Genomic DNA, 26128 nt, shown 5'->3' on the forward strand with positions numbered 1-26128 from the left:
AGCAATTTACAAGTATGAGATTCCCCTGTTTTCTACTTGTGATCTGCATCTGGATATTCAATTTTGTAAAATCAGAAGAAACTCTAGAGACGTACATCGTCCAAATCGACCCACAAATCAACATTATTAATGAATATTCATTTTTAGCAGCCAATGAAGAGCTCCAGCCACGTCTTCTCCATCGCTACAACCACGTTTTCTCTGGTTTCTCAGCAAGACTATCAGCAGCTGAAGTGAGAGCCATGGAAAATACAGAGGGCTTCGTGTCAGTGCACCGCGAAAATGTTTACGAGCTCGACACAACCCAAACTCCCAATTTCTTGGGACTGAACCAGAATACAGGTTTCTGGAAATCATCCAATTACGGAAAGGGCGTCATAATCGGCATCCTAGATTCCGGGATCACACCGGGCCATCCCTCATTCAGCGACGAGGGGGTTCCGCCCCCTCCCGCCAAATGGAAGGGGCGGTGTGACTTCAACTCCTCGGCCTGTAACAACAAGCTCATTGGAGCGAGAAGCTTCCTCACCGAAAGCCCGAGCCCAGTCGATGAGAAAGGACATGGCACGCACACTTCCAGCACGGCGGGCGGGAATTTCGTGAGAGGCGCCAGTGTTTTTGGCAGCGCAAACGGCACGGCGTCTGGAGTCGCGCCGCTGGCTCATGTGGCTATGTACAAAGTCTGCGGAGTCGAGGGCTGCCTCGAGAGCGCCTTTCTGGCCGGAATAGACGCTGCCATTGGAGACGGCGTGGACATACTCTCAATATCGCTGAGTAGTCCATTGGCCCCTTATTACCGCGACAGCATAGCGATAGGCGCGTTCCGGGCGGTGGAGAAGGGAATCTTCGTCAGCTGCTCCGCTGGGAACCTTGGACCTGCCTCAGGTTCCGTCAACAACGTTGCGCCGTGGATCCTCACTGTCGGCGCTAGCACCATTGATAGAAGATTGGCGGCAACAGTAGTGCTCGGAGACGGCCAGAAATTGAGCGGGGAAGCGGTGTTCCAGCCGCATAACTTCTCCTCAGCTGATTTGGCATTGGTTTTTCCTGGCGCCACAAATACTAATTCTTCCGAATGCAATCCGGGCACGTTGGATAAAGCCGAGGTTGTGATAGAAATCCGCAATGTTCCATTCTAAAACCAATTAAGTTCTCATTATACACTGATATTTATTTTATTTTTATTTTTCCTTTGCCAAAAGGTTGCTGGAAAGATTGTCATGTGTGAAAAGGACACACCTATCGCCCCAGCTGCTGCCGAAACCGTGAAAAACGCCGGTGGCGTTGCCATGATTTTGATGAACGATGCATACGCAGGCTACAGTATAAACTTAGAATCCAATCAAACTCTTCCCATGTCGCAGCTCACCTTCACAGACGCCGTCAAAATCAAAACCTACCTAAATAACACTTCCACTCCAACCGCCAAAATCGTGTTCCAAGGAACTCAAATAGGCGATCCTCACGCCCCATACGTAGCGTCATTTTCGTCACGAGGCCCGAACAGACAAAGCCATGGAATCCTCAAACCAGACATCATCGGGCCGGGAAGCAACATTCTCGCAGCTTGGATCGGAGGTCAATTCAACATAGACTCGGGCACCTCCATGTCGTGCCCTCATCTCAGCGGCGTGGCAGCGCTGCTGAAGAGCGCGCACCCGAACTGGTCGCCAGCTGCAGTGAAGTCGGCCATCATGACCACCGCTGACCGTGTCAACCTCGGTGGCAAACCGATTGAAGTTCAAAACCACCTTGCTGCTGACCCTTACTCAATAGGTAGTGGCCATGTGAATCCTACCAAAGCCAGTAATCCTGGTCTGGTTTACGACCTTCGACCAGAGAGCTATATTCCCTACTTGTGTGGCTTGAATTACACCGAACGGGAAATCTTCATAACCATTCATCGGAGGGTGAATTGCTCGAATGTGAAGTCTATTAAAGATGCAGAACTGAACTATCCATCGTTTTCAATCAATCTTGGATCGTCGGATAAGTCGGTGACATATACAAGGACGGTTACAAATGTTGGGGAAGCGAATTCGTCATACCATGTTGATATCGTTGAGCCACGAAACGTGAGTGTGAGTGTAGAGCCAAGGCAACTGATATTCTCTAAAGTGGGACAGGAACTGAGTTATAATGTGAGCTTCACCCGCTTATCTATTCCAGCCGTGCATACTGTTTCTCAAGGATTGCTTAGCTGGATTTCTGCCGATTACTTGGTTGCATCTCCGATTGCTGTTACGTATATGGAAAAATGCACTGTAGAGGAGTGCATAATTTGAAGGCCTTGCCTCGACTGTTGTTCAAAACTGGTGATTCAAATTTCAAACTTGATTTGAATAAAAAATCATTTCCTTTCTTTGGTATAGATTTGGGGTGGTAATACACAAGACTGTTTTTTGGTTGAAACAAAATTTTAAAAAGAGACTACTTTTAGGGGGAAAAAAGAATATTATTGTGTTCATTTTTCTTAACTAGCTAGCTAGTGGTCCAGTTGTGCGTTACATGGACTTTTAATTTGTACTATCATATTTTTTTCAAGTTTTAGTGAATTATTTCAGAGAGGAAATAATTTCATTCTACACATAATAATAATTATATACGTGTACATACAATTTAAAATTAGAAGAAATTACTGAAAAAGTTACTAGTAAATTTGGGAATATATTTTACACACAAATACATATTTATAAAAATGTATTTAAAATTAAAATTAGAGTATTCATATCCTTTCATAATTATATCAATAACTACAAATTTTATTATAGTGCCAGTTTCAGGATGCTTGAAGTTATAGAAGTGGTTAATGATGTTGATATATAACTGCGATCGGAAAAGAGATCAAGTGATCGGCAGAAATCCAACTAAGCAAACCTTGAGAAACAGTTTCCACACCCAGAATAGATAAGCGGGTGAAGCTCACTTTATACCTCAGTGTCTATCTCACTTTAGAGAATATTAGTTGAGTTGGCTCCACGCTCACACTCAACTTTGGTAGCGCAACGATCTCGACATGGTACGCCGAATTCGATTTACCAACATTTTTAACCGTCCTTGGATACGTCACCGACTTAGCCGATGATCCAAGATTGATTGAAAACGATGGATAGTGAGAAGGTTATGACCCCGAAACTTAGCCGAGTTTTGAACTAAAGAAAGGAGCCGTTGGGGTTGAAGAGGAAATCAAGAATGAGCTCAATCTGTCAGTTTGTACTAGCCGTTGGAAGGTAGCGGTTACAACTGATTCCAGCTAACGGAGTTAGTTAGTTTTCATTCTTGTATTCTCACTTCATATACTCCCTCCGTCCCACAAAAGATATCACACTTTCCTTTTTAGTTTGTCTCATAAAAGATGTCATATTTCTATTTTTGGAAAAAATTCTCTCTCGCATGAATATTAAAATAATATTTTCTCTCTCCATTTAACACACAAAATAAAATCTCCTAAAATCCCGTGCCGTCCCAAAAGTGTGACATCTTTTGTGGGACGGAGGGGGTATTAGTTTGATAGCTCAGTTTTGTAGTGGGTAGAACACACACATTACACACGCACAATTTGATAGTATAAGCCTCACTTGTGATTAGCCATAGGCGTTTCAGTATCATAGAGTGTGAGACTTGTTTGTGAGCTAAATCAATAAACTCCGGTCATCTTCTCCGTGGATGTAGGAAACTTTGCCGAACCACGTTATTTCCTTGTGTGCTTTATTTTCTTGCTTTCAATTGTGTGTGATTGATCGGCGGTGCAACCCAACAAGTGGCGCCGTCTGTGGGAAACGAGTTGAGGTTTTCTTGGTTGATTTCTGGGCGGATCAAAGTTCAGAGGGTCTGTTTCTAAGCCTATCTTGGTGCACACCAGCTATTCGAGAAATGTCCACAGCCAAATTCGAGGTGGAGAAATTCACTGATGAAGGCAATCTTGATGCAACAAGAGCTATGGGATATTCTGAGTGGCAGTGGCAGTGATGAAAAGAAGCCCGAGGCTGATGAGAATGAGAAGGGGAGGCTGCAAGAGATGCAGTATAAGGCCTACAACACCTTAATCTTGAATCTAACAGATAGGGTGCTGAGGGAGGTCTCGAAGGAGGAAACAGCAGCAGGAGTTCGGTCCAAGTTGGAGTCATTGTACATGAAAAAATCTCGTGCCAATGGCACTTGAAGCAGAAGTTCCTGACCTTCAAGATTTTAGACACAAAGAGCATTGCATAGCAACTTGAAGATTTTGGAAAGTGCATTGATGATCTTGAGAACTTTGATGAGGAGATTAATGATGAGGATACGGCACTGATGTTGCTAAATTCCCCACCTAAGAGCTATGAGAACTTCAAAGATGCATTGCTTCTTGGAAGGGAATCCAAGATCATCTATGAGGAGGTCCATTCAGCTCTGAAATTGAAAGATCCACAGAGATCTACACCAAAGCAAGCTGATCCAGTTGCTGAGAGCCTATACCTCAAGAACAATGAGAAGAAGGGGGCCAAGAAGAAGTTTCAGAAGAAGCATGAGAAAGAGAAAGAGGGGGGCAAAGAAACTAAAAGCTGTCACTACTGTAAAAAAACCAGGCCATTTGAAGAAAGCTTGTTTTGCTTGGAAAAGAAACAAGAGCAAGAAAAGGCCAAGTGTAGAGATAACAGATTTGGCTTTGGAAGTAGAGGCTCAAGAAGCCTTGAACATACATGTTGGAGTTACCATTGCGGAGTCATAGATTATGGACCTACCACATTTGCTCTCATAAGTCTTGGTTTCAGAATTTGGGAAGCTCTCAGGGGTCAGTAATGCTAGGGAATGATCAGATCTATGAAATCAAGGGAATTGGTGAAATTAAACTAATGATGAAGGATGAAGGCATCAAAATCTTGACAGAAGTCAGATTATATCCAAGATCAAGAGAAATCTCATATCTCTTGAATACTGAAGTCAAAGGGATACAAGTTTGAGTCAGCAAATGGGATGTTGAGAGTCACAAAGGATTCTAGAATCATTATGGGGGCCAAGAGAAGAAACAATTTGTATTATCTGATGGCAGGTAACTTTGACTAGAGCAGCTAACATCATTCAGTCAGAGAGTCTGGATTCTTGGCACGCTTGGTTGGGCCATGTTGGAGAAAAGGGAATCAGAGAGCTGGCCAAGCATGGCGTAATCAAAATAGTTGTATCAGAGAGTCTCAGTAAGTGTGAGCCATGAATTTTGGGAAAGGCAAAGAAGCTCCCATTTACAACTGGAAAACACAGCTCAAGTGCACCTTTTGTGTATGCTCACAATGATTAATGGGGGTCTGCTCAAACAGAATCCATAGGTGGAGGTAAGTATTTCATCTCCATCATTGATGACTATAGTAGAAAATTCCAAGCATGTGCAAAATTTAGAGATTGACATACTACACATGAGAATGAGAGGGGGTCTTTGTTGAAATATCTTAGAACTGATATTGGTATAGAGTTTTTATCTACTGAATTTAAGGATTTTTGCAAATTAAAGGGAATTAGAAGGCATAAGATAGCACCTAGGAATCCCCAACAAAATAGGGTGGTAGAGCAAATGAATAGTAATTTGCTAGAGAGGGTGAGGTGCATGTTGTTTTCTTCTGGATTACCTTTGAAATTCTGGGTTGAGGTTGTATCTACTGCTGCATCTCTGATCAACAAGGGTCTTTCTTCTGCAATTTCTAATGACATCCCAGATCAAAGATGGTATGGGAGTTTGAGAGATTGTTCAGTTTTGAAGTTATTTGGTTGTGCTACATATGCACATGTGAAACAGACCAAGCTGGGACCCAGGGCTAAGAAATGTGTGATGCTAGGGTACCAGGATGGTGTGAAGGGCTACAGGCTGTGGAGTCTGAAGAAAGATGGTCAAAATATTATTGTGAGCAGAGATGTAGTATTCAATGAAGAGGAAATGACATTCAAGAAGAATCAAGTTTTTATGAAAATGACAATCCTGATTTGCAGAATTTTTGAGTGGGTGAGAGCTCCAACATATCAGATATTGATGAAGACACTGTGATCATGGAAAATGTAGAAGAAGGTGGAGCTATTGAGCATCAATCACCTCAGAACAATAATGATTAGCAAACAACACCTGAGAGTCTCTCAGATACCAAGAAGAAATCCAATTAGGGATACCAGGTGACAAACACGGATTTTGCATGTTTTTAAGGACGAGATTTGACTCGTTTTAAATGTCAATCATGCAAATTATGTTCTTAAATTGCATATGTTATACATTTGGTATTTTTGATGTGTTTGTTGATAAATGATAGAAAAAAAAAGTGCAAAAAGGCCAAGGTGCAGCAGCCTCTGTTCGAGCCCATTCTACCAGTGATTTTGAAGTCCAATCAGTGCTTAGTTCATACCATTCTCTTTTTCTTTGAAAGATCTTCGCGTGGATGTCTCGCACGTCTCAATCGGAGTTCTGTGGAGAAAGTTATGGCTATTCTACGAACATTGCGCAGTGCAGTCAAAGCTGACGGGAATTTAGGCGGAAATTCACGGAAGAAAATAAATTATTATATTGTGAAGCCAAATCTCTCCCATATCTTGAAGGCCACGAAAATTAACTTTTTCCAGCCTATAAATACCTCTAAACCTAATTTTAATCTTCATCTCAGAGCCTCCAATCCTTCTCCCTCTCTACCTTCTTCCATCCCACAATCCACACATATAATCATCCATCTTCCATTGGAGCGGAGCTCTGCAGATCCAGGCAAGAGAAGACTGAAGATTGAAGATTCAACCTTGGGTTTTATCTATTTCTTTCATGTCTCGTACTTTATTTGTAGTTTTTACTTGTCTATGAGTAGAACAACTTTTGTGGAATTTTTTGGTTAGGATATTAAATTGATTTTCCTTGTTAGCTCTTGCAGTTATATGATTTATCCTTGTGCCTTCTATATTCAATTGATTAGCTACCTCTTGAATACATGTTAGAGTTGATTAGAGTACTCGGGAGACGAAATAGTTGACTTGGAAAAGAGATAATTCACACTTTAATTCAATAGAACTCGGGAGAGTTGAGGTTTCACGTGAGGTCGTTGGTCTTAACGATCTTTTAGGAGTTAGGTCTAAGAATTAGAAGGGGACTTCAATTATTACACCTAATCTACGGATTTCTCACCTCGGGAGGGGGTTTAATCTAGTTAAGTGACCGACTTAATAACTCTAGAGACCGTAATTCAAGGAGGTCGATTGTGTTTTGGATCCTAAAATTCTACGTCATTAGCCTGATTTGTATCATATGTTTTTATGCTTCTTTTTATTTGTTTATTTATTTCTGTCTAGTTTAATAAATCAACCCAAAACCTTAGTGCCTCTAGATAATATATGATGCTTAGTATATGGTAGTCAGTTGCAATCTTATTCCTTGTGTTCGATATCCCGGTACTGACCTTTAGCTATACTAGATCTACCTTGTATGCTTGCAGGTATTTTTAGTGCTAATAAATAGTGCATCAAGTTTTTGGCGCCGTTACCGGGGAATATTATTGCTTTAAGCTGATATTGTAGAACAGTTGATAATACTACTTTGGAGTGTAATATTTTGTATAGTTTTGTTTTGATTTTTTCTTTTTTTTATTATTTGTTTTGCAAGGAGCACGAAGCGCAACAATGGATTACTCTACGCTCGTATGGAAGATGCAATTATCCGCTACAACATTTGATATGTTCCGTGGGGCGTGGGTGAGATATAAACATTTGATTGCTCCCTGGTTTTTATTAGTTTTCTCCTTTGTAGAGCTAATGTTTCTCCTCCGTAGAGCTAATGTTTCTCCGTAGAGCTGATTTTTTTTTTATAAAAAAAAAACTAAAAAAAAAAATCTTTTCTTTTAACTTTTTTTTTCTCGTTCGAATTTTTTTCTTTTCTGTTTTCCTTTTTACTTTTTATTTTCATTTCTTTTCATAAAAAAAAATTTTAAAAAAACCCCACTTCCCCCTTATATTTTATTTTCTCCACATAATGCACACATCCACACTACAAGTTCACATCACTTAATCAAATTCTTTGGATTCTACCAATTGTTCTTGTGCTCAACCGTCATCCAACACAAGGTATGTTCTTCTTGTAATTTCTGAGTTTTGAACTTGAATTCTTTCATTGAATGACTTTGTTGTTGATATGTATTGGTAGTTTGGATTGGAGTTTGAAGGAGAATGATGAATTTGTATGCTTTGGATTGATTGGAATTAATTATTGTTCGGTGTGCTTGAGTATGTGGGTGAAAATTGAATATCACTTTGGCTTGATTGTTGATGGACACAGTTCATATTCATAGCATTGCGAGGCTATTTTATCTTGCATGAATTGTGTATATTTTTAGATCTTAATTGTTCTGCGTGATCTTGGTCTATTATTGAAAATTTTTGCAATTAATTGGGGGATAGAGAATATTGCGGAGGATGAAAAATGATCATGTTAAGGTAGATAATTTGATTTGCATATTTTATGCCGTGATATGATTAAATTTTGGGGAATTGCCACATATTATGCATTGTACTACAATTTTCTTCATTCTATACTCACATTGCGAAATTGTAGGTACAAAAGCATCCCCAAGGAAGTCCCGAGAATGGGGGCTACTTATGAGTTTCAAAGAACGTCAAGCTAAAGACGTTAACCAAGCGCTTGTTGGGAGGCAACCCAACATTGGTATCATTTTTTTTTCTTATTTTTTTTATTTTTAGTTTACTCACGTCCCTACCGACGTTTCAAACTTATTCTTAACGTAGTTTTGAATAAGTTTGGGGGGATGAAATGGTGGACCGTGAGTTTAGTTGTTTTTGTTAGTTTTTTATTTTTATTTTAGTAAACCCGAGGTGAATCTTGTCATGAGCATAACATAGAAAACTTAGAAATATTCATGTTTAGGGACATCAGACTGAGTTGCCTATGATAAAAAGTTTCTTTTATGTGTTGGTTGAGTTGACTTGATGCATTGATTTGAAGGTTTAGTGAAAATGTGCACAATTAATGAATTGCTTGTTTGCCTTGAATCATGCTTATACTTTGTGAGACTTGAGCTGTAAATTTCTTTCTTGTGTGATTTATCTGCATTCATGTATTTGTTTCTAGAACTTGCTCCTGGTCTGCCTAAATCTACATAGTGTTTATCAAATAACATGCAGTGTACAGGGCTTCACCCCAAAACCTTTTTGACAAACCACTCTTGGACAGGAGACACCTGGCCTTTTCAAGTAAAGTCCTATTCATCCTCTCAGCGACTCCATTTTGCTGAGGGGTGTAAGGAGTAGTTTTATGTCTCCTAATCCCAGATTTTTGACACAAATAATCCATTTGAGCATTGCAAAACTCAAGGCCATTATCTGTCCTAATGGTCTTGATACACTTTCCAGTTTGATTTTCAATTAAAACTCTCCAATTTGAAAAGGTTTGAAAAACATCAGACTTATGTTTTAAAAGAAAACACCAAACTTTTCTTGAAAAATCATCCACAATGGATAGGAAATACACAGATCCAGAGTGAGTAGTTACAGAGGCAGGGCCCCAAACATCCATATGCAAGTACTCTAAGACAGTTTGACTAACATTTTCAGTCACAGGGGTGGGAAAAGACACCCTATGTTGTTTTCCCATCACACAAGTTTCACAAAAGGAGAGCTCATTTTTGAAATCCAACTCACTCAAAATATCAGAATTTTTCAAAAGTTTTAACCCCTTCTGACTCATGTGCCAAGTCTATTATGCCACAGTAAAGCCTTATCCATTTTAACCAGATTTACATTGTGATCATAACTAGTTAGAGGCTTAGCAGTACACACATACAGATTACACTTTTTCACAGCTTTAAACAGGCATAGCACACCCTTACAGATCTTCAAAATACCCTGCCCCCACTTACACTCAAAACCCTCATATTCAAGACAAGAGCAAGACAGCAAATTATAATTCAGATCAGGCACATATCTCACATTTTTCAAGGGCAGCAAGTATCCATTCTCAAACTTTAAAAGCACAGTACCAATGTCAAGAATTTTACACTTCTTGTCATTATAGATACAAAAGCATTTTCCACAGGTTTGAGAGAAGTAAAAGCATCTTTGAAAGGACATATGTGAAAAGTGCCTCCTGAATCAATTAGCCAGTCATTTTTGGTAAAGAAACACTCAGAGGTAGAGTTTACAGAAAAAACATCATGGTTCATAAAACAAACACCATCTGCACCATCATCCCTGGCCAAATTTGCAACAGACTCCATCTGGTTATTACCATTTGGATTTTTATCTTTCTTGGGTCTAGTACATTCTGTCTTGTAATGACCCACTTCACCACAATTAAAGCATTTTCTTTTAAACTTAGGGTCTTTACTCTTGACCTAGACCTGCCTCTGTTTGACTTCTTACCATTCCCAGAGGAATTACTGTCATCTCCTCTAGATTTAGATATCCCTCTCACATTCACATTCAAAGTTTTCTTTAAGCTCTAATTCTTTTGACTTTAAAGAATTGATTATTATGTCTAGAGGGACACTATCCCTTCCATACTTTATAGTTGTCTTAACATCACCATAAGTATCAGGGATAGCATTCATGAGGGCTATGCTGGTATACTCATCAATGGTTTTATCTCCAGACCTTTTAATGTCCTGGACCAATTTTTAAAAAGTATCAATATTATCATCTATGTCCTTTGAAAGATCCAATTTAAATTTAAAAAGCTTTTCCAGAAGATACGTCCCGGAGGACATAGAAGTTTCAGTATAGAGAGTATCCAGCTTAGTCCACATCTCACTGACAGATTCAATAGCCCCAACCTTTCTAATTACAGAGTCAGAAAGGTTGAGGATAATTGAAGACGTAGCTAATTCCTTCATTTCAGCCTTTTTCTCAGCAGACATATTTTCAGGAAGAACCCTTTCAATGGCTTTGAAAACCTTTTGTTGAATCAAAACACATTCTACACATAATAATAATCATATATGTGTACAGATAATTTAAAATTAGAAGAAATTACTGAAAAAGTTACTAGTAAATTTGAGAATATATTTAACACACAAATACATATTTATGAAAATGTTTTTAAAATTAAAATTAGAGTATTTATATCTTTCGTAACTATTTCAATAACTACAAATTTTATTATAGTGTCAGTTTGAGGATGCTTGAAGTTGAAGAAGTGGTTAATGATGTTGATATGTAACTATAATCGGAGAGGAGATCAAGTGATCGGCAGAAATCCAACTAAGAAAACTTTGAGAAATAGTTTCCACGCCCGGAATAGATAAGCGGGTGAAGCTCACTTTATACGTCAGTTTCTGTCCCACTTTTGAAAATATCAGTTTTAATATTCATATTGATGTAAATATTGTCCCTCCTACTCTCTCCATTTCCTAAAAATAGAAACTCTTTCCTTTTTGAGTCATTTCTTAAAAAATAGAAATTAACACTCTATTTTCAAAAAAAAGTTATTTTTCTATGAGCTGCGACTTATTTTCCACTAACATACTTTTTATTCTATTTCATTCTTAGAGTGTCCACAATAGAGGCGGAACAACCACACCAAGCCACAGCCAGAAAAACACTTCCGCTCAATCAGCACAGCCTCAAAAACATGTCCAATCCAATAACAGTCACTTCACAGCCACAAATCACATTTTTATCAATTGTTAAAATATTTTAACGGGCCTATAACAAAATTAATTAGAAAAAATTAATTAGAGATTGGAATGGAGTGAAAAAAATAAATTGGAAATAGGTATTTATAGATAAAAATCAAAGAAATAAAAATAGGGAAAATGACCGTCGCGGAACTGCCGTCTCGTCCGCAGCACGCCACACGGCTCCGCCCCGACCGCCGCGGCTCCCCTCCGCCTTGCTATAGCCGTTGCGGTTGCGCCGCGCCACGCAGCAGCCACCACGGCTTGTCCATTGTGGACACTCTTACTTTACCAATTTTATCCTAAGGGACACATTTTTTTTAAGATGTTTCGCTAAATGACACGTTTTCTAAAATAGAATCATTATTCTCTTTACTTTTTTTCTCTGTTATTTTATTCTCTTTGCACCTAACATACAAAACAAAACAACTTAAAATCTCGTGTTAAATAAAAAATGTTCCACTTAGAGTTGGACGGAGAAAATATATAATGATTTTATCATTCATTCTATATATCATTCCCAAGACTTAAAAATGATGGATTGTGTATGTGCCAGTAAAGACATGCGCATCGACATGCTTAGCATCTTCTTCCAAAAGCACACTCTCCATCCGTGAACATGCGTGCTCTCAATGGCGAGCCCATTGTGACTCATCCGTTATCTTTTTTATATTTTAATATAAAATTGATTTTAAAATAAAATGCTTTGTAATATAATAATAACAATTCAAATGGCCTTTTTTTTAATTCAACGATGATTATAGAATTTTTTTATAGTTTTAAGTGACTTTTAATCTTTTTTTACCTTAAATACACTTCCTACACAATGTTCATAATCCGCTTCTCCATCTTTATTTCTCTCACGCAAGATGTAATAAAGAGCAATATGACTGACTCTCATAAAATCTAATTCAAGAAATTTGGGCATGCTTCAATCATATGGATGATACGTAGAATTATGTATTTTTGTTTTAGTTGTTTAATGAAATTATTAATTTGATTTTATTCATAAATCTTTATTTTAACACTATATAACAAGATAAAAATAATATAAATATAAATAGTCCTCTAAATGATTAAGATTTTAAAGTTTTTGAGTGTAGACAGATATAGAAATTAGAGATGAGCAAAGCCAAATGTTTAAGATTTAAATGATTTTATAAGCATTCAGTCATATATAATGTCCCTAATTCGTTGTTTGCAGTATTCCTCTGTTTTAATTAAGTTGAGTTATAGTGTTATTTTTTGGAATGTTTAAACTAAGTTGAGTCATTTTTTTTTTGGATAAAAAACAAATTATCTATTCAGTCTTACTTTATTTCATCACCTATTTTACTCTCTCCTTGTCTTTCATACTTTATCCTCAATCCTACTTTTCAACATAATTTTTAAATTTTCGTGTCCAAAAATTTTTGACTCAATTTAGTTGGAATGGAGGAAGTATATGTGATGATGATGATGATGATGATGATGATGATGATGATGATGATGATGAGGTTTATGTAATACTCCCTTCGTCCATGAAAAATAGACCTTATTTGACATTTTTGGTTGTCCACGAAAAATAGACCAATTTTGAAAAATGACCCCACATTTGCTACCTAACACAATTAAACACTACTAATAATATGGACATCACATTCCACTAATACTACTTCTCTCTTACTTTTTTTCTCTTCTATGTTACTTTACCAATTCCACATTAAAACTCGTGACATTCACAATATGGTCTATCATAATTAATCATATTAGTAATTAATAATATTAGTAAGATTCATTGCATTGATGGGACTATAAATCATGAAATTGCAAATAGTATTCATCTTAATCATATACACAAGTCAACATTAGATTACTATAAATTCATATAATCTACACTAGTGGAAAAAATTAGTACATTGAAAACACACTCCATCCATCTTAAAAAATTAAAAAATTTTGAAACGACACAAATTTTAATGCAAAATTAGTAAAATATAACACATTTTTTAGTCGATATGGTATTTTAGGAATTGTTGTTTAATTTAATTAATTGAAAAGAGAAAGAGTGTGACGTAGGTATTAAAAGAAAAAAAAAAGAAAATTAAATATTTAATTAGAAATAAAAGAAATTGTTGGATATATTAATTAAATAATTATTAGAGTACAGACGGAGTCTCTGTATTATGCTTTTCCATCTGTACTTTCCTCAACACAAAATGACGGTGGCAATATTTATTGATGAAACTACATACTTAAAAGTGCAAATAGTATTCATTTATATTCAAGAGTCAAACCTCCTTTTATTCATTTAATACAATGTAAAAAGATCATACTTTCTCCGTTCCATAGTAATAGGAGCGTTTTTTCATTTCCATTTGTTTCATAGTAATAGAGTCATTTTCCTTTTTAGTAAGAGTCAATATATTTTTCCACACCTACTTTACTTTCTCTTACTTTTTTCTATCTTCATTTCTCTACCTTTTTCATTTTTTACTTTATTCTCTCTTTACTTAACTCACCTAACACAATTTTTCTTAATCTCCGTGCTGAAAAGTTTTGCCTCCATTACGGTGGAACGAAGGGAGTACGACATTTACTCAAGAATTCATTTAATACAAAAAAGTGTGAATCTTACTGTATAAATAAATGCTCATCATCAGCTTCTATAGACTATATATGTTTCATCTCTTCTTCCACTGAAATAATAGTTGCAAGCAATTTACAAGTATGAGATTCCCCTGTTTTCTACTTGTGATCTGCATATTCAATTTTGTAAAAGCAGAAGAAACTCTAGAGACGTACATCGTCCAAATCGACCCACGAATCAACAATATTAATGAATATTCATTTTTGGCAGCCAATGTCGAGCTCCAGTCACGTCTTCTCCATCGCTACAACCACGTTTTCTCTGGTTTCTCAGCAAGACTATCAGCAGCTGAAGTGAAAGCCATGGAAAATACAGAGGGCTTCGTGTCGGCATGGCGCGAAAATGTTTACGAGCTCCACACAACCCACACTCCCAACTTCTTGGGACTGAACCAGAATGCTGGTTTCTGGAAATCTTCCAATTACGGAAAGGGCGTCATAATCGGCATCCTGGACTCCGGGATCACACCGGGCCATCCCTCATTCAGCGACGAGGGGGTCCCGCCCCCTCCCGCCAAATGGAAGGGCGGTGTGACTTCAACTCCTCGGCCTGTAACAACAAGCTCATCGGAGCGAGAAGCTTCCTCAACGAAAGCACAAGCCCGGTCGATGAGATAGGACACGGCACGCACACTTCCAGCACGGCCGGTGGGAATTTCGTGAGAGGTGCCAGTGTTTTTGGCAGCGCAAACGGCACGGCGTCTGGAATCGCGCCGCTGGCTCATGTGGCCATATACAAAGTCTGCGGCAGCTACTGCTCCGAGAGCTCCGTGCTTGCCGGAATGGACGCCGCTATTGGAGACGGCGTGGACATAATCTCAATATCGCTGGGTCGTCCATCGACCCCTTTTTTCACCGACAGCGTAGCGGTAGGCGCATTCCGGGCTGTGGAGCAGGGGATCTTTGTCAGCTGCTCCGCTGGGAACAGTGGACCTACCTCTGGTACCGTCTCCAACGCTGCGCCGTGGATCCTCACTGTCGGCGCTAGCACCGTCGATAGGAAATTGGCGGCCACGGTAGTGCTTGGAGACGGCCAGAAATTGAGCGGGGAATCGGTGTTCCAGCCGCGTAACTTCTCCTCAGCTGATTTCGCATTGGTTTTTCCTGGCGCCAGAAGTAGTACTTCTTCCGAATGCCAACCGGGCACGTTGGATAAAGCACAGGTTGCGATAGAAATCCGCAGTGTTCCATTCTAATAACAAATCTAAGTTATACACTTTCAGTTTCAGTTCTCTTTTTATACTGATATTTATTTTTTACTTTTTTTTCATTTGCCAACAGGTTGCTGGAAAGATTGTCATGTGTGAAAAGGGCCCACCAGTCGCCACAGCTGCCGAAACCGTGAAAAACGCCGGTGGCGTTGCCATGATTTTGATGAACAAAAGACCTGCAGGCTACACTTTAAACTTAGGATCCGATCAAACTCTTCCCATGTCGCAGCTCACCGTCACAGACGCCGTCAAAATCAAAGCCTACCTAAGAAACACTTCCACTCCAACCGCCAAAATCGTGTTCCAAGGAACTCAGATAGGCGACCCCCACGCCCCATTCGTAGCATCATTTTCGTCACGAGGCCCGAGCGAACAAGGCCGTGGAGTCCTCAAACCCGACATCATTGGACCAGGAACCAACATTCTGGCAGCTTGGAACGGAAACAATGAAGGCCAATTCAACATCATCTCGGGCACCTCCATGTCGTGCCCTCATCTCAGCGGCGTGGCAGCGCTGCTGAAAAGCTCGCACCCGGACTGGTCGCCAGCTGCAGTTAAGTCCGCCATCATGACTACCGCGGACCGTGTCAACCTCGGTGGCAAACCAATTGAAGATCAAAACTACCTCGCTGCTGACCCTTACTCAATAGGTAGTGGCCATGTGAATCCTACCAAAGCCAATAATCCTGGTTTGGTTTACGACCTTCAACCAAAGAGCTATATTCCTTACTTGTGTGGCTTGAGTTACACCGACCAGGAAGTCTTCACCACCATTCAGCAGAGGGTGAGTTGCTCGGATGTGAAGTCTATTGAAGATGCAGAACTGAACTATCCATCGTTTTCAATCAATCTTGGATCATCGGCTAAGTCGGTGACGTATACAAGGACGGTTACAAATGTTGGTGAATCGAATTCGGTGTACCATGTTGAGGTCGTTGCGCCACAAAATGTGAGTGTGAACGTGGAGCCAACGCAACTGATATTTTCAAAAGTGGGACAAACAATGAGTTATACAGTCAACTTCACCCGCTTATCTGTTCCGACTCCGAGCGTCCAAACTGTTTCTCAAGGATTACTTAGCTGGATTTCTGCCGATCACTTGGTCGCCTCTCCGATCGCAGTTACATATCAACGTCGTTAAGTCTTCAAATTCAAGCATCCTGAAACTGGCAAAATAATAAAATTTGTTCTTATTCAAAGTGTCCATTACTTATGAAAGATACGCATACTTCAATTTTAATTTTAGTTACATTTTCATAAATACTCCCTCCTTTTATTAAATATTAAATTTGGATTCGGCACGAATTTTAATGCAAATTTAGTAAAATAGTACGAAAGAGGTAGATAGAAAAAATAATTAAAATATTATTTATTAAATATACTCCCGAATTTACTAATTTCTTCTAAAGTTTGTATGTACACATATATAATTATTATTAGGGTTGTGATCGATTGAGATTTTTTTAGCCTAATTGATATGTATTATCCATCACTCATTTATATTTAATATAAATGAGTGGTTCAGAATTTGTCACATGAAAAATATTTTTAGATTAATTAATTATGAAATGGCAGAATGGTAATTTCATGCTACATTTTATTCAATAAATACTTTTTTTAATTTTTAATTTTTTTTTAAAAAATAATTTTTTTTTTTTTTGTCAACTACATATACAATTCATATCAACTATACATATAATGTCAACTATGTGTACAATCCATGTCAACTACATATACAATTCATGTCAACTACACAGATATAATGTCAACTGTCAACTATACACATATAATGTTAACTATGTGTACAATCCATGTCAACTACACAGATATAATGTCAACTGTCAACTATACTCATATAATGTCAAATATGTGTACAATCCATGTCAATTACATGTTAATAATATAGATCGTTGACATGAAAATATTTATTGTTGACATTTATTATTTGTAAAATGTTGTTGTTGACCTAATAGTTGACATAAATAACGTTTGTTGTCGACATCGTAGTTGACATAACGCCTCTGTAGTTGACATCACGTGAAAATGACAATTATGCCCTCCAGTTGACATAATGTCTTCGTAGTTGACATTGCGCAACAATTATGAATGAATGGCTGAAAATGCATCTTAATTCTCAATTAGACCCAAAAATCTCAATCTAATAAGACCCATTTTTATTATTATGTGTATATAATTATTCCCCGTCTAATTCACTTAAACTTGAAAAAATATAAAGCAAATTAAAGGTATGAACAAGTTAACATAAAGAACACTATAATACTCTTCCCATCTCCAAAAGATAGGCTTTTTCTAGATTGGTTCGTCTACCAAAACTAATTTACTATAAAAGGTATTGGTTTTTCGAAATTCCTAATACGAGTTCTGGCAAAAATTAAAAACGTCTCCATACTGTTAAATATTAATTTGTTGATATTGCGATTTAGGATTAATAATTATGAATTTATGATGACACTTTAATAAGGAGTTTTCTATTTATTTAAACAGACAAAAAAAGAATTAATTTAAAAATTGTATCGATATAATTATATAAAAAGTATAGTACTATTTTGGTTCTAAATATATGGCCGATATATAATTTTGGTCCAGAACATTTATTTTTCAAAAAGTAAGTCCAAAACAAATGAAAAATGGTATCGTTTGCATCCTTTTTTTACGGAACCGTTAATCCTTGACGGTCAACAATCATTTAGCGAAAATTTGACCCGCTTAGACTTAATATGAGATTATTAGTTGGTTAATATTATGTTAATTATTTTGCTAAATAATTCAATATTAGAATTTGAAATAAAAAGACAAATCTCCTCATTCTTCCAAAATTAAAACCCTCCGTTCTTCCAAAATTTTCTAAGTCTGAAAAACACGAAACGTCACTCTATTTTCTATCTTCTCTCGCGCCCCTCTCCTAAGAACCCTAGCTCTGATTTCGACCAAAAAAGCCCAATTCCGACCGATTATTGTTAGTTTTCATAAGTTGGAATACGCCCAACTCGCAGTTACGTTACGGTGACGATCTCGGTGAAGTGAAACACGCATACTCGAGAAAGAGGAAGACGACAGAAGGACGTCCGCCTGATGAATAAGGAGCCCCGGCTTCGTCGGATGTTGTGGGTTCAAACCCTAGTTCTTCTCCTCCGGTTCCAGAAGTCCATTGTTCTCCGATTCAAGAAGTTAAAGACGACGAGGAAGCAAGTCGAAAAATCGTGTCATGTTGTGTAACAAATACAATGAATATTTGGTGTTGATGGTTTTTGGGTTTTGATGGTTTTTGGATGTCGATGGTGTTAAGTTTGATACATTGCCTTATGACAATATTTTTTTTTGGATGTAACTGTGGTTGTTTTTTAGCTTTGTTGGTGGTAGGATTGATGTAGTACCTTGTGCCAATGGCTTTTTGATAGTGTAAATGTTTAGGACCAATTAGAAGTAAAAAATGAATATGAAGGACCACTTTGTATTGTATTTTGTTGTCCATTTATTAGTTCAATTTGATGTCAGTTTATAGACATAGTCGACAAAGAAACAATCACATACAAAAAAGCAATCCCATAACGTATGAAACCAACATCACCTACAAAATTTTGTACCTGTAAGTCTACAATTGATGTGCGTAAATGTTTCAGGACCAAATGGAAGTAAATAATTTATATGAAGGATTACTTTGTCTTATATTTTAGGATTGTCCAATTAGGGCTTTCTGGCGATTTTTCTAAGAAGATTATGAACGATTCACTTCAAAATTCAAATACGAACAACAGTGTTACAACAACAAATTCAAATTACTTATCTACTTCAAAATTCAAATCCGATTCACTTTGCAAACACTACATCAAATTACTTAAACATAAACAAAAGTGTTACAACAACAACGAAACAAAGAACAAAGCTCAAAACATTCTCGAGCTTCGACATCACGATTTGGCTCGCACCACTTGAAGAAACTGCATTCCTTCCTCTCACATATGAAGTAAAGCTTCCCCCTCGACGGTTTGCCTTGTCCGGTGACAATACGGAGTGCCGCCGTCTTCTTACAATAGCAAAAAGCGTAGCTAAATCGAAGGTCTCCGAAGTTTTGAACCCGGTCGCGGTCGCTGTCGGCGTCGACGGAGTTCTGGCTACACGTTGAACGGCCCATGTTCGAAGGTGATTGGTTGTTGCAGAGATGGAGAAAAAGAATTAGGGTTCTTGGCCCTTGGGGAGGAAGAAGAAGAAGAAGAAGGAGCAGGAGAAAAGAAGGGGAGAAATTTTGAATGAAATGAGTGTTGGATTTTGTTTTTAATATTAGAGTATTTTCACTATTTCCATCTAGGATTTAAATATGTAAAATCCGAAAAAAAAAAATCAATGGATACAGTAATTAAAATAAGCTAATTAGATCAAATTTTCGCTAATTGACGGTTGACCGTTGAGAATCGACGGAACCGTAAAAAAAAACCTATTCGAGAGCATTTTCATATGTTTTGGACTTACTTTTTAAAAAGTGAATGTTATAAACCAAAATCATAAATCAGCCATATGTTTAGGAGAAAAAAAGAATTATACTCTTATATAAACTATTGAAAAAGAAGAACAAGAAAGTCCAAAATCCGTTAAACGGGAGTGTATAGTTAGTTGTATTCAGGGATAAAAAATTCCAAAGGTGGTGAATCAAACTCAATTATGTGCCACTCCCATTTTAGTCCATCCATAAAATATTACCCACTTTGTTTTTTTCTCCATTTTTGATAAGTGACTATACTTTCTACTAACTCATTACACTCACATTTGATAATAGTATATAAAAATAAGACTCATATTCTACTAAAATTTTCAATTCTCTTTTTCTTCATATTTCTTAAAACATGTGCCTAATCAAATGTAGACAATTTTTGGCGGACGGAGGGAGTAATATATTACAGTTATTACAGTTAAATGAGAATAATTATTCAAAATGGGACATGAAGATAAGAGTTACACAAATATTGCGAGCCAATTAGCGAACTGCAAATCGTGAATTTCTTGCATACTACTTAAACAAAAAACTGCCACAGCTGACAACTGAAGGATGATATTTATAATTTTCAAATTTTCTACACAAGCACAATCCCCTTGGATCATATCTTCCATCTTAGGAAGTAACACATACAAAGAGGGCTTTCAAGCAGGAAATCCTAGACAATAATGATGGTATTTGGTATACCTACAAACGAATTAGAGATGAATAAAAACAGATCAAAATTTACATTTTCGGCATGCAACTCACGTGTGCTTTCCATCATATAACACAATATCATGGGAATTTGCTTTTAAACAGTGCCCAAGTACACCTATCAAGAAATTTTCTCAAACAAGATTTACTCAAGCCATGAGATCAGCTCGAAAGATCTTAGTCCAGCAGATAAATGACTAAGAATTGAGGGAAGATTAGCCAATCCGTGGTTTGGTTTCTAGGTGAAGCCTAAGTTTCATAACCTCGTCGGCATTGTAAAAATATATGCAAAATTAGTACTTACCCTAGCCTCTAACTGGATGCTGCATCACAGATTTGAATCATTCCCCATGTCAAAAAGCGTCATAAAATAGTGCTGAAATATAGAGCTGCATGTTTACTCATCCAAATCCAGGAGGCACATCAGGATCTTCATCGCTAGCATCTCCTGAATGTTTATGCTCGAGCACAGAAGAAAATCCAGGTGGAACATCGTAATCCAAATTGTCAGGCTCTTCTAAATCATCCAACTGCCAGCTGTCCCCCACTTTTGCTTTTATTGCTTTTCGTTTACGACGATTTGGCCTATCAACATTGTTCATTTGGTTCTTCTTATTCTTCTTCTTCCGCCTCAGAGCAAATCCTGTTGGTTCATTTAAGTCTTCATCTGAAAGTGTAGCACTAGCCGCAAAAGCGCCTGTAGCATCACGAGATTCTAGCTTATTGACTGGTGATGAATCCTTTCGAGAAGAGGACTCGCCATTGTCCTTGCCTCCAGGATTTGATAATTTATCATATACCGACTGCACAGTTTCTTTTATTTCAGACTGCACGCCATCAGCAGATTTAATTATATTCCACAAACAATCAGATACTTGGTTCATCAGCTTGTCCCTGAAATATGGAGGATTCAAATGAAACATCAAGAACCGAGCATTTTGTAGAAACTCTGACAAGAGTATCAAACTCATCATGCAAGTTTTTGACACAAGTATAATTTATATTTGTGTCAGCAGCAAATCTGAAGAGTTATCTTACCCAATTTCCTGGTGTATTGCATCAGAAAGCTGACGTGGTTTCATAGACTCCACGCCTGGACAACTTAGTGATGCTGATTGTTTAACCATTGATATAATATTGCTTCGCAATTCTTCCTGTTGATAATTACAGAACTACTGTTATATATCAGAATACAGGAACAGATAATAGTGGGAGGCAGGGAAAAGATAATTTTATCATTCATTTACTGTATTAGTGCTAAATTATATTCCTCCAATGATTTTTTTCACAAAAAAAAGTAAAATTTAAATTGTTATGGTTCAGTATAATAAAATTCCTATATACTTATCCTACCTACTCATGTTGCAGTTGCAGCAAAGTCATGGCATAGAATCTAACAGGAACTAGGCCAAAATATTCATTCCCAATGTATATTTGCCTTTATATGTTTTAGTTTTCTCTATCCAATATCCATCATGGTACAATAATACTGGAACCAATTCCAATGATATTTTATTAGCAAAAATAACATGTATAGAGTTATGGTTCGGAATGATGAAATGGTCTTATACTTATCCACACTTCAACATGTCCCCATTTCAACAAAGTCATGACACTGAATCTGACAGAAATTAGCCAAATAGTCTCTTCATGTATATTTTAATTTATATTTTGAGTTCTCTTTCCATCGCAAATTGGCAATACAATAATTATGAAACTAACTCAAATGAGTTTTCACCAAAAATTAATACACACAGTTGTCACACAGTGCCATCCCCAATTCGCCTATTTATATGGGACTCAGGGAGTATATAGTACTCCTATCTCAGAAAAAAGGGAAACAAGTATCTGCAAATATTTAGGGGATCCTTTATTAAAAATAGTTTTGATTATGATGAGTGCTCTTATTGGACCACCTACAAAAAGTACAAATACTATTCTAGAGTTGCGACTGAAAGCTTCTAGTCTTTTCTTGCATAAAGTGGTGACATGGTACACTGACTATCCAACTCTACTTAATATATATACTACAATGTAGGACAAATTACAGTTAAGTAAGCTCTTGATACTTAAGATAACAATTTTAAAAATTCACTTTGCAACCTTCAGTCCTTCATCTAACTCTTTAGCTGAATTTAAAATAGGTGTATATTGTCCATAGAGTGAGTCACAGAGGTATTTTTGTATATTGATAAAATACCAATAAGTGGTCTTATGCTGCTACCATGACTATTGGCCTGTAACAACCTGGTTCAGAAATCTCCTACCAGCATAGATGTCAACTTGTCAAGTACTCTAAAATACATATGTCAGATTAACCGCAAAGACCCAATTTTAGAAGGTTTTCTCTGCAAGTATACTTTCTAACTTAACACAAGCTCTATTTTTACAAACTTCGAAAGAAGGACAAGACAATTAGTCTTGCATTTCAAAGTGTATAAAGGAGTGGAGTATAATGAATCTCATACATCAAGGTAGCAAAGGGACTAACGCCATCCAACAAAAGTTAGATGTTTCTTATATCAATGCCATCCTTGATTTAGCAACCTGTTTATCTCAACTCTCTATCTTTAGATTGTTTTATAGCACTATATAATGGAGTAGCTGTTTCACAACAGCGTTCATTCATCAAGTTTTCCATACGCCTTGAAAATATGTATAAGTTCATTTTTTCCCTTCTGAACCACACAAGACCAGGAACAGGAGAAAATGGGTGGAAATTGTTCTGTTTCATTCATGGCAATGACTGAAATGATGAACGTAAAGCTACTGCTACTTGTAAATCCCTAGCATTTGGGTCATTAAATACACATGTCATTGCTTAATCCTTACCATGCTTTTATAATGTTGCGGTATTAGGTGTAATACTGTCAAGAACTAAAGGATCCAACCAAAACATAAACCTTTTGCATTGCACCAAACATCAAAAACCTTATCTCAAAATAAAAAAAATAAACCACAAAACAAATTTCAACCAAACTATGATGAACTTAGACATCCCCACCAAACATTTTATCCATCGCAACTCCTATACTGAACTACACTGTATTTTGCAGTTACCCACAAAATAAATGATTAAGTCACAATCTATGGAAGAAAATTCCTCAACAAGAGTCCAATAACAGACGGTTTGGCACACAGTTAACTTAGTTTAGTGAACACGTAAATACTAACAAAAACACAAAATTAAAATTTCATTTGTTTATTATGGGTTAAATTTACCACAGTAGGAAAACACCAGCAATTCATCCTTATCCAACAAAGTAAACTAGGCCAAATCTGTTAAGGAGGAAGCACCAATTTCAAGGTTGCAACTCTTGGCGAGAAAACTATTTAAGTTCACGATAGCACATATGCACCGGAAAATAAATACAGCAGCTAATTTAATAAAGCATACAAAGCTTAACAAAATTCGCCAATTGAAAGGCTCAAGTGAGGCAGAAAACTCACATCGTCCTTGAGTTTACGGATGATTTTTCGACGAAGGCGATCAAAATCACCGTCGTCTTTGAGGGTCGAAATGACATCTTCGGGTTTGACACGGCCGCCGCTGCCGTTGGAGCCCGTGTCTACCATCGGACCCAATTTGTCGTACTTGCGAATTGGTGATTTTCTACACGAAAGAGAAGGGGAGAGAGAAAAGGAAACAATTGAAAGAATAAAAGAATTGCAATTTTTGGACTGAATGAATCAATTACAAAGCGACTGACCGGTTCGTTGACACAAAAGGAAGGAAGCTAGGTATTTAATATAACAAAAATATTTTCAAGATTTTATTAAATTGTTTTTTCATCTTTTATGTCTTACTAATATTCTAGATTTATGAAGAAAATTAGATGAAAGTAGAAAATATATTCATTTCAAACTACTCCTCAGTTAAAATACGGATGTCTTCGAGGTGGATATCAGAAAAAGCAACATTCATCTCCATCATCATCGTCAATGGTGTGTGTCTTACTTGATACCAGAACGTCCTTGTTGATATAATGTACTAGTGCATCATAATTCACATCATTATTATGGACGGATGAACAAATGTTGCTAATTCGACATTCGAAGAGATTGTCGGTTCCCTGCAAGCGACCATCATGCCTCAAGGTGATACCCTAAACCCATATGGAGCTCATCGTGAGTTGACACGTGATAGAGAGCAGCGGTTCGACCACGTCGTTGGCACGTAAAATTTGAATAATTACAATATAATATTATAATAATTTTTTTATCTAATTTTTTTATATCTTACATTAACATTTCTCTTAGTGACCATAGTAAATTCAAAACATTGTGTTGATATTTTTGAAACACTATATTGACATTTTCATCCAAAACCCTAATTTGGCATTTTTTTTTAATTTTTTTCGATTTAATTAATAAAAACGAAAATTACACATGGCAAATTATAGATCACACGTTTTTTAAAATCATGTGGCCTTAAATTAGTTGTAGTTAGCAATTAAATGATGAGTTAGCAATTGATCACTCCCCATAAGTGTTAATTATAGTTTAGATTATAAATTATACTCTCTATGTATGTGAATATGAGACTCATTTTTTTTTTCCACAGGTTTTAAGATATGTTAAGAATAAATAGTTGAAATATTGTAGTGAATAATGGGCTCTTATATGGTGATAAAATAAAAGTAAAGGAGAAAAAATAGTTAAAATAATATAGTGAATAGTGGGGTCCATATATGATGAAATAAAAACAAAGAAGAAAAAGATGCTATAAATGGATACGGACTATTTGCATGAGACTGACGAAAAAAGAAAATTTAACCTATTTTTTATGCGAGGGAAGAAGTAGGTAATAATGATTAGTTGCACAATTTAGAAATGACTCCAATTTCATGATGTGGGAGACTTAAAATTAATCCTCACACTTCACCCACCATATTAAACTAACACATAAACGCGATCATGCAATTGAAAGAATGGCAGCAAGAATTGAAACATGCAGAAAGGCTGTAAGTAGCAGTGCTGTTTATAGCAAGAAAACAATATTTTTCATTGATATGATATGTTGAACTTACAACATTCTTACAAGGAAGATCACTATATATACTAGACATAGAAGGACCTAGAACATAACATGAAACTCTAAAGGACCAGCTGTAACATTAGCTAAACAACAAATTCAAATAACTGATTTTGAGAGGATCTCTTGATTTCTCACGTGTTGTGGATCCTTGAGCTCTTAACCAATGAAAAATTGCCAGACATCAATATATCCTTTCATGGTGGAGCAGGCTGAGGTGACTTTTCCAAGTCATCAACTTTAGCTACTTTTGCATCCTTAACATCCTTGTGTACATGACTTTTCAACTTAACATTTCTTGCTCCAGCTTGAACACTACATGGCTCCAAGATAGCCATGTTAACACTTCCCCTCGATTCAATCCCAGATAAGGAACAAATGCTTAGCTTGTTACGCAGTCGGGAGAAGAATTGACACCCCAAAGGCTTGGTTA

At 37.0% G+C, this 26128-nt stretch overlaps 3 protein-coding genes and 1 pseudogene across 4 annotated transcripts; 2 read left to right on the top strand and 2 right to left on the bottom strand.

Moving 5' to 3' along the window:
• The first annotated feature begins 227 nt into the window (after nt 1-227).
• Nucleotides 228-4779, top strand: LOC125210385 (subtilisin-like protease). Its single transcript, XM_048109942.1, has 4 exons — nt 228-1106; nt 1203-2264; nt 3863-4105; nt 4213-4779. Exons 1-4 carry the CDS (start codon nt 243-245, stop codon nt 4777-4779), a joined length of 2736 nt encoding a protein of 911 aa, XP_047965899.1. The 5' UTR covers nt 228-242.
• A 4905-nt stretch (nt 4780-9684) lies between these two features.
• On the bottom strand, nt 9685-10217 carry LOC125210386. Its single transcript, XM_048109944.1, has 2 exons — nt 10020-10217; nt 9685-9963 (listed from the first exon to the last, which is right to left on the bottom strand). Exons 1-2 carry the CDS (start codon nt 10215-10217, stop codon nt 9685-9687), a joined length of 477 nt encoding a protein of 158 aa, XP_047965901.1.
• Nucleotides 10218-14531: 4314 nt separating this feature from the next.
• On the top strand, nt 14532-16599 carry LOC125210737 (annotated as a pseudogene).
• Nucleotides 16600-20503: 3904 nt separating this feature from the next.
• On the bottom strand, nt 20504-24352 carry LOC125211511. Of its 2 annotated transcripts, XR_007174529.1 has the most exons (4): nt 24111-24352; nt 21699-21814; nt 20965-21554; nt 20504-20651 (listed from the first exon to the last, which is right to left on the bottom strand). XR_007174529.1 is itself a non-coding variant. In XM_048111336.1 (3 exons), exons 1-3 carry the CDS (start codon nt 24234-24236, stop codon nt 21062-21064), a joined length of 735 nt encoding a protein of 244 aa, XP_047967293.1. In that variant the 5' UTR covers nt 24237-24351; the 3' UTR covers nt 20504-21061. The 2 variants fall into 2 exon arrangements, 1 of the variants encoding a protein (XP_047967293.1); XM_048111336.1 differs by having other exon boundaries at nt 20504-21554; nt 24111-24351.
• Between the last annotated feature and the right edge of the window lie 1776 nt (nt 24353-26128).

The sequence above is a fragment of the Salvia hispanica genome, chromosome 3 (assembly GCF_023119035.1).
Source record: "Salvia hispanica cultivar TCC Black 2014 chromosome 3, UniMelb_Shisp_WGS_1.0, whole genome shotgun sequence".
Taxonomy (NCBI): Eukaryota; Viridiplantae; Streptophyta; class Magnoliopsida; order Lamiales; family Lamiaceae; genus Salvia; species Salvia hispanica.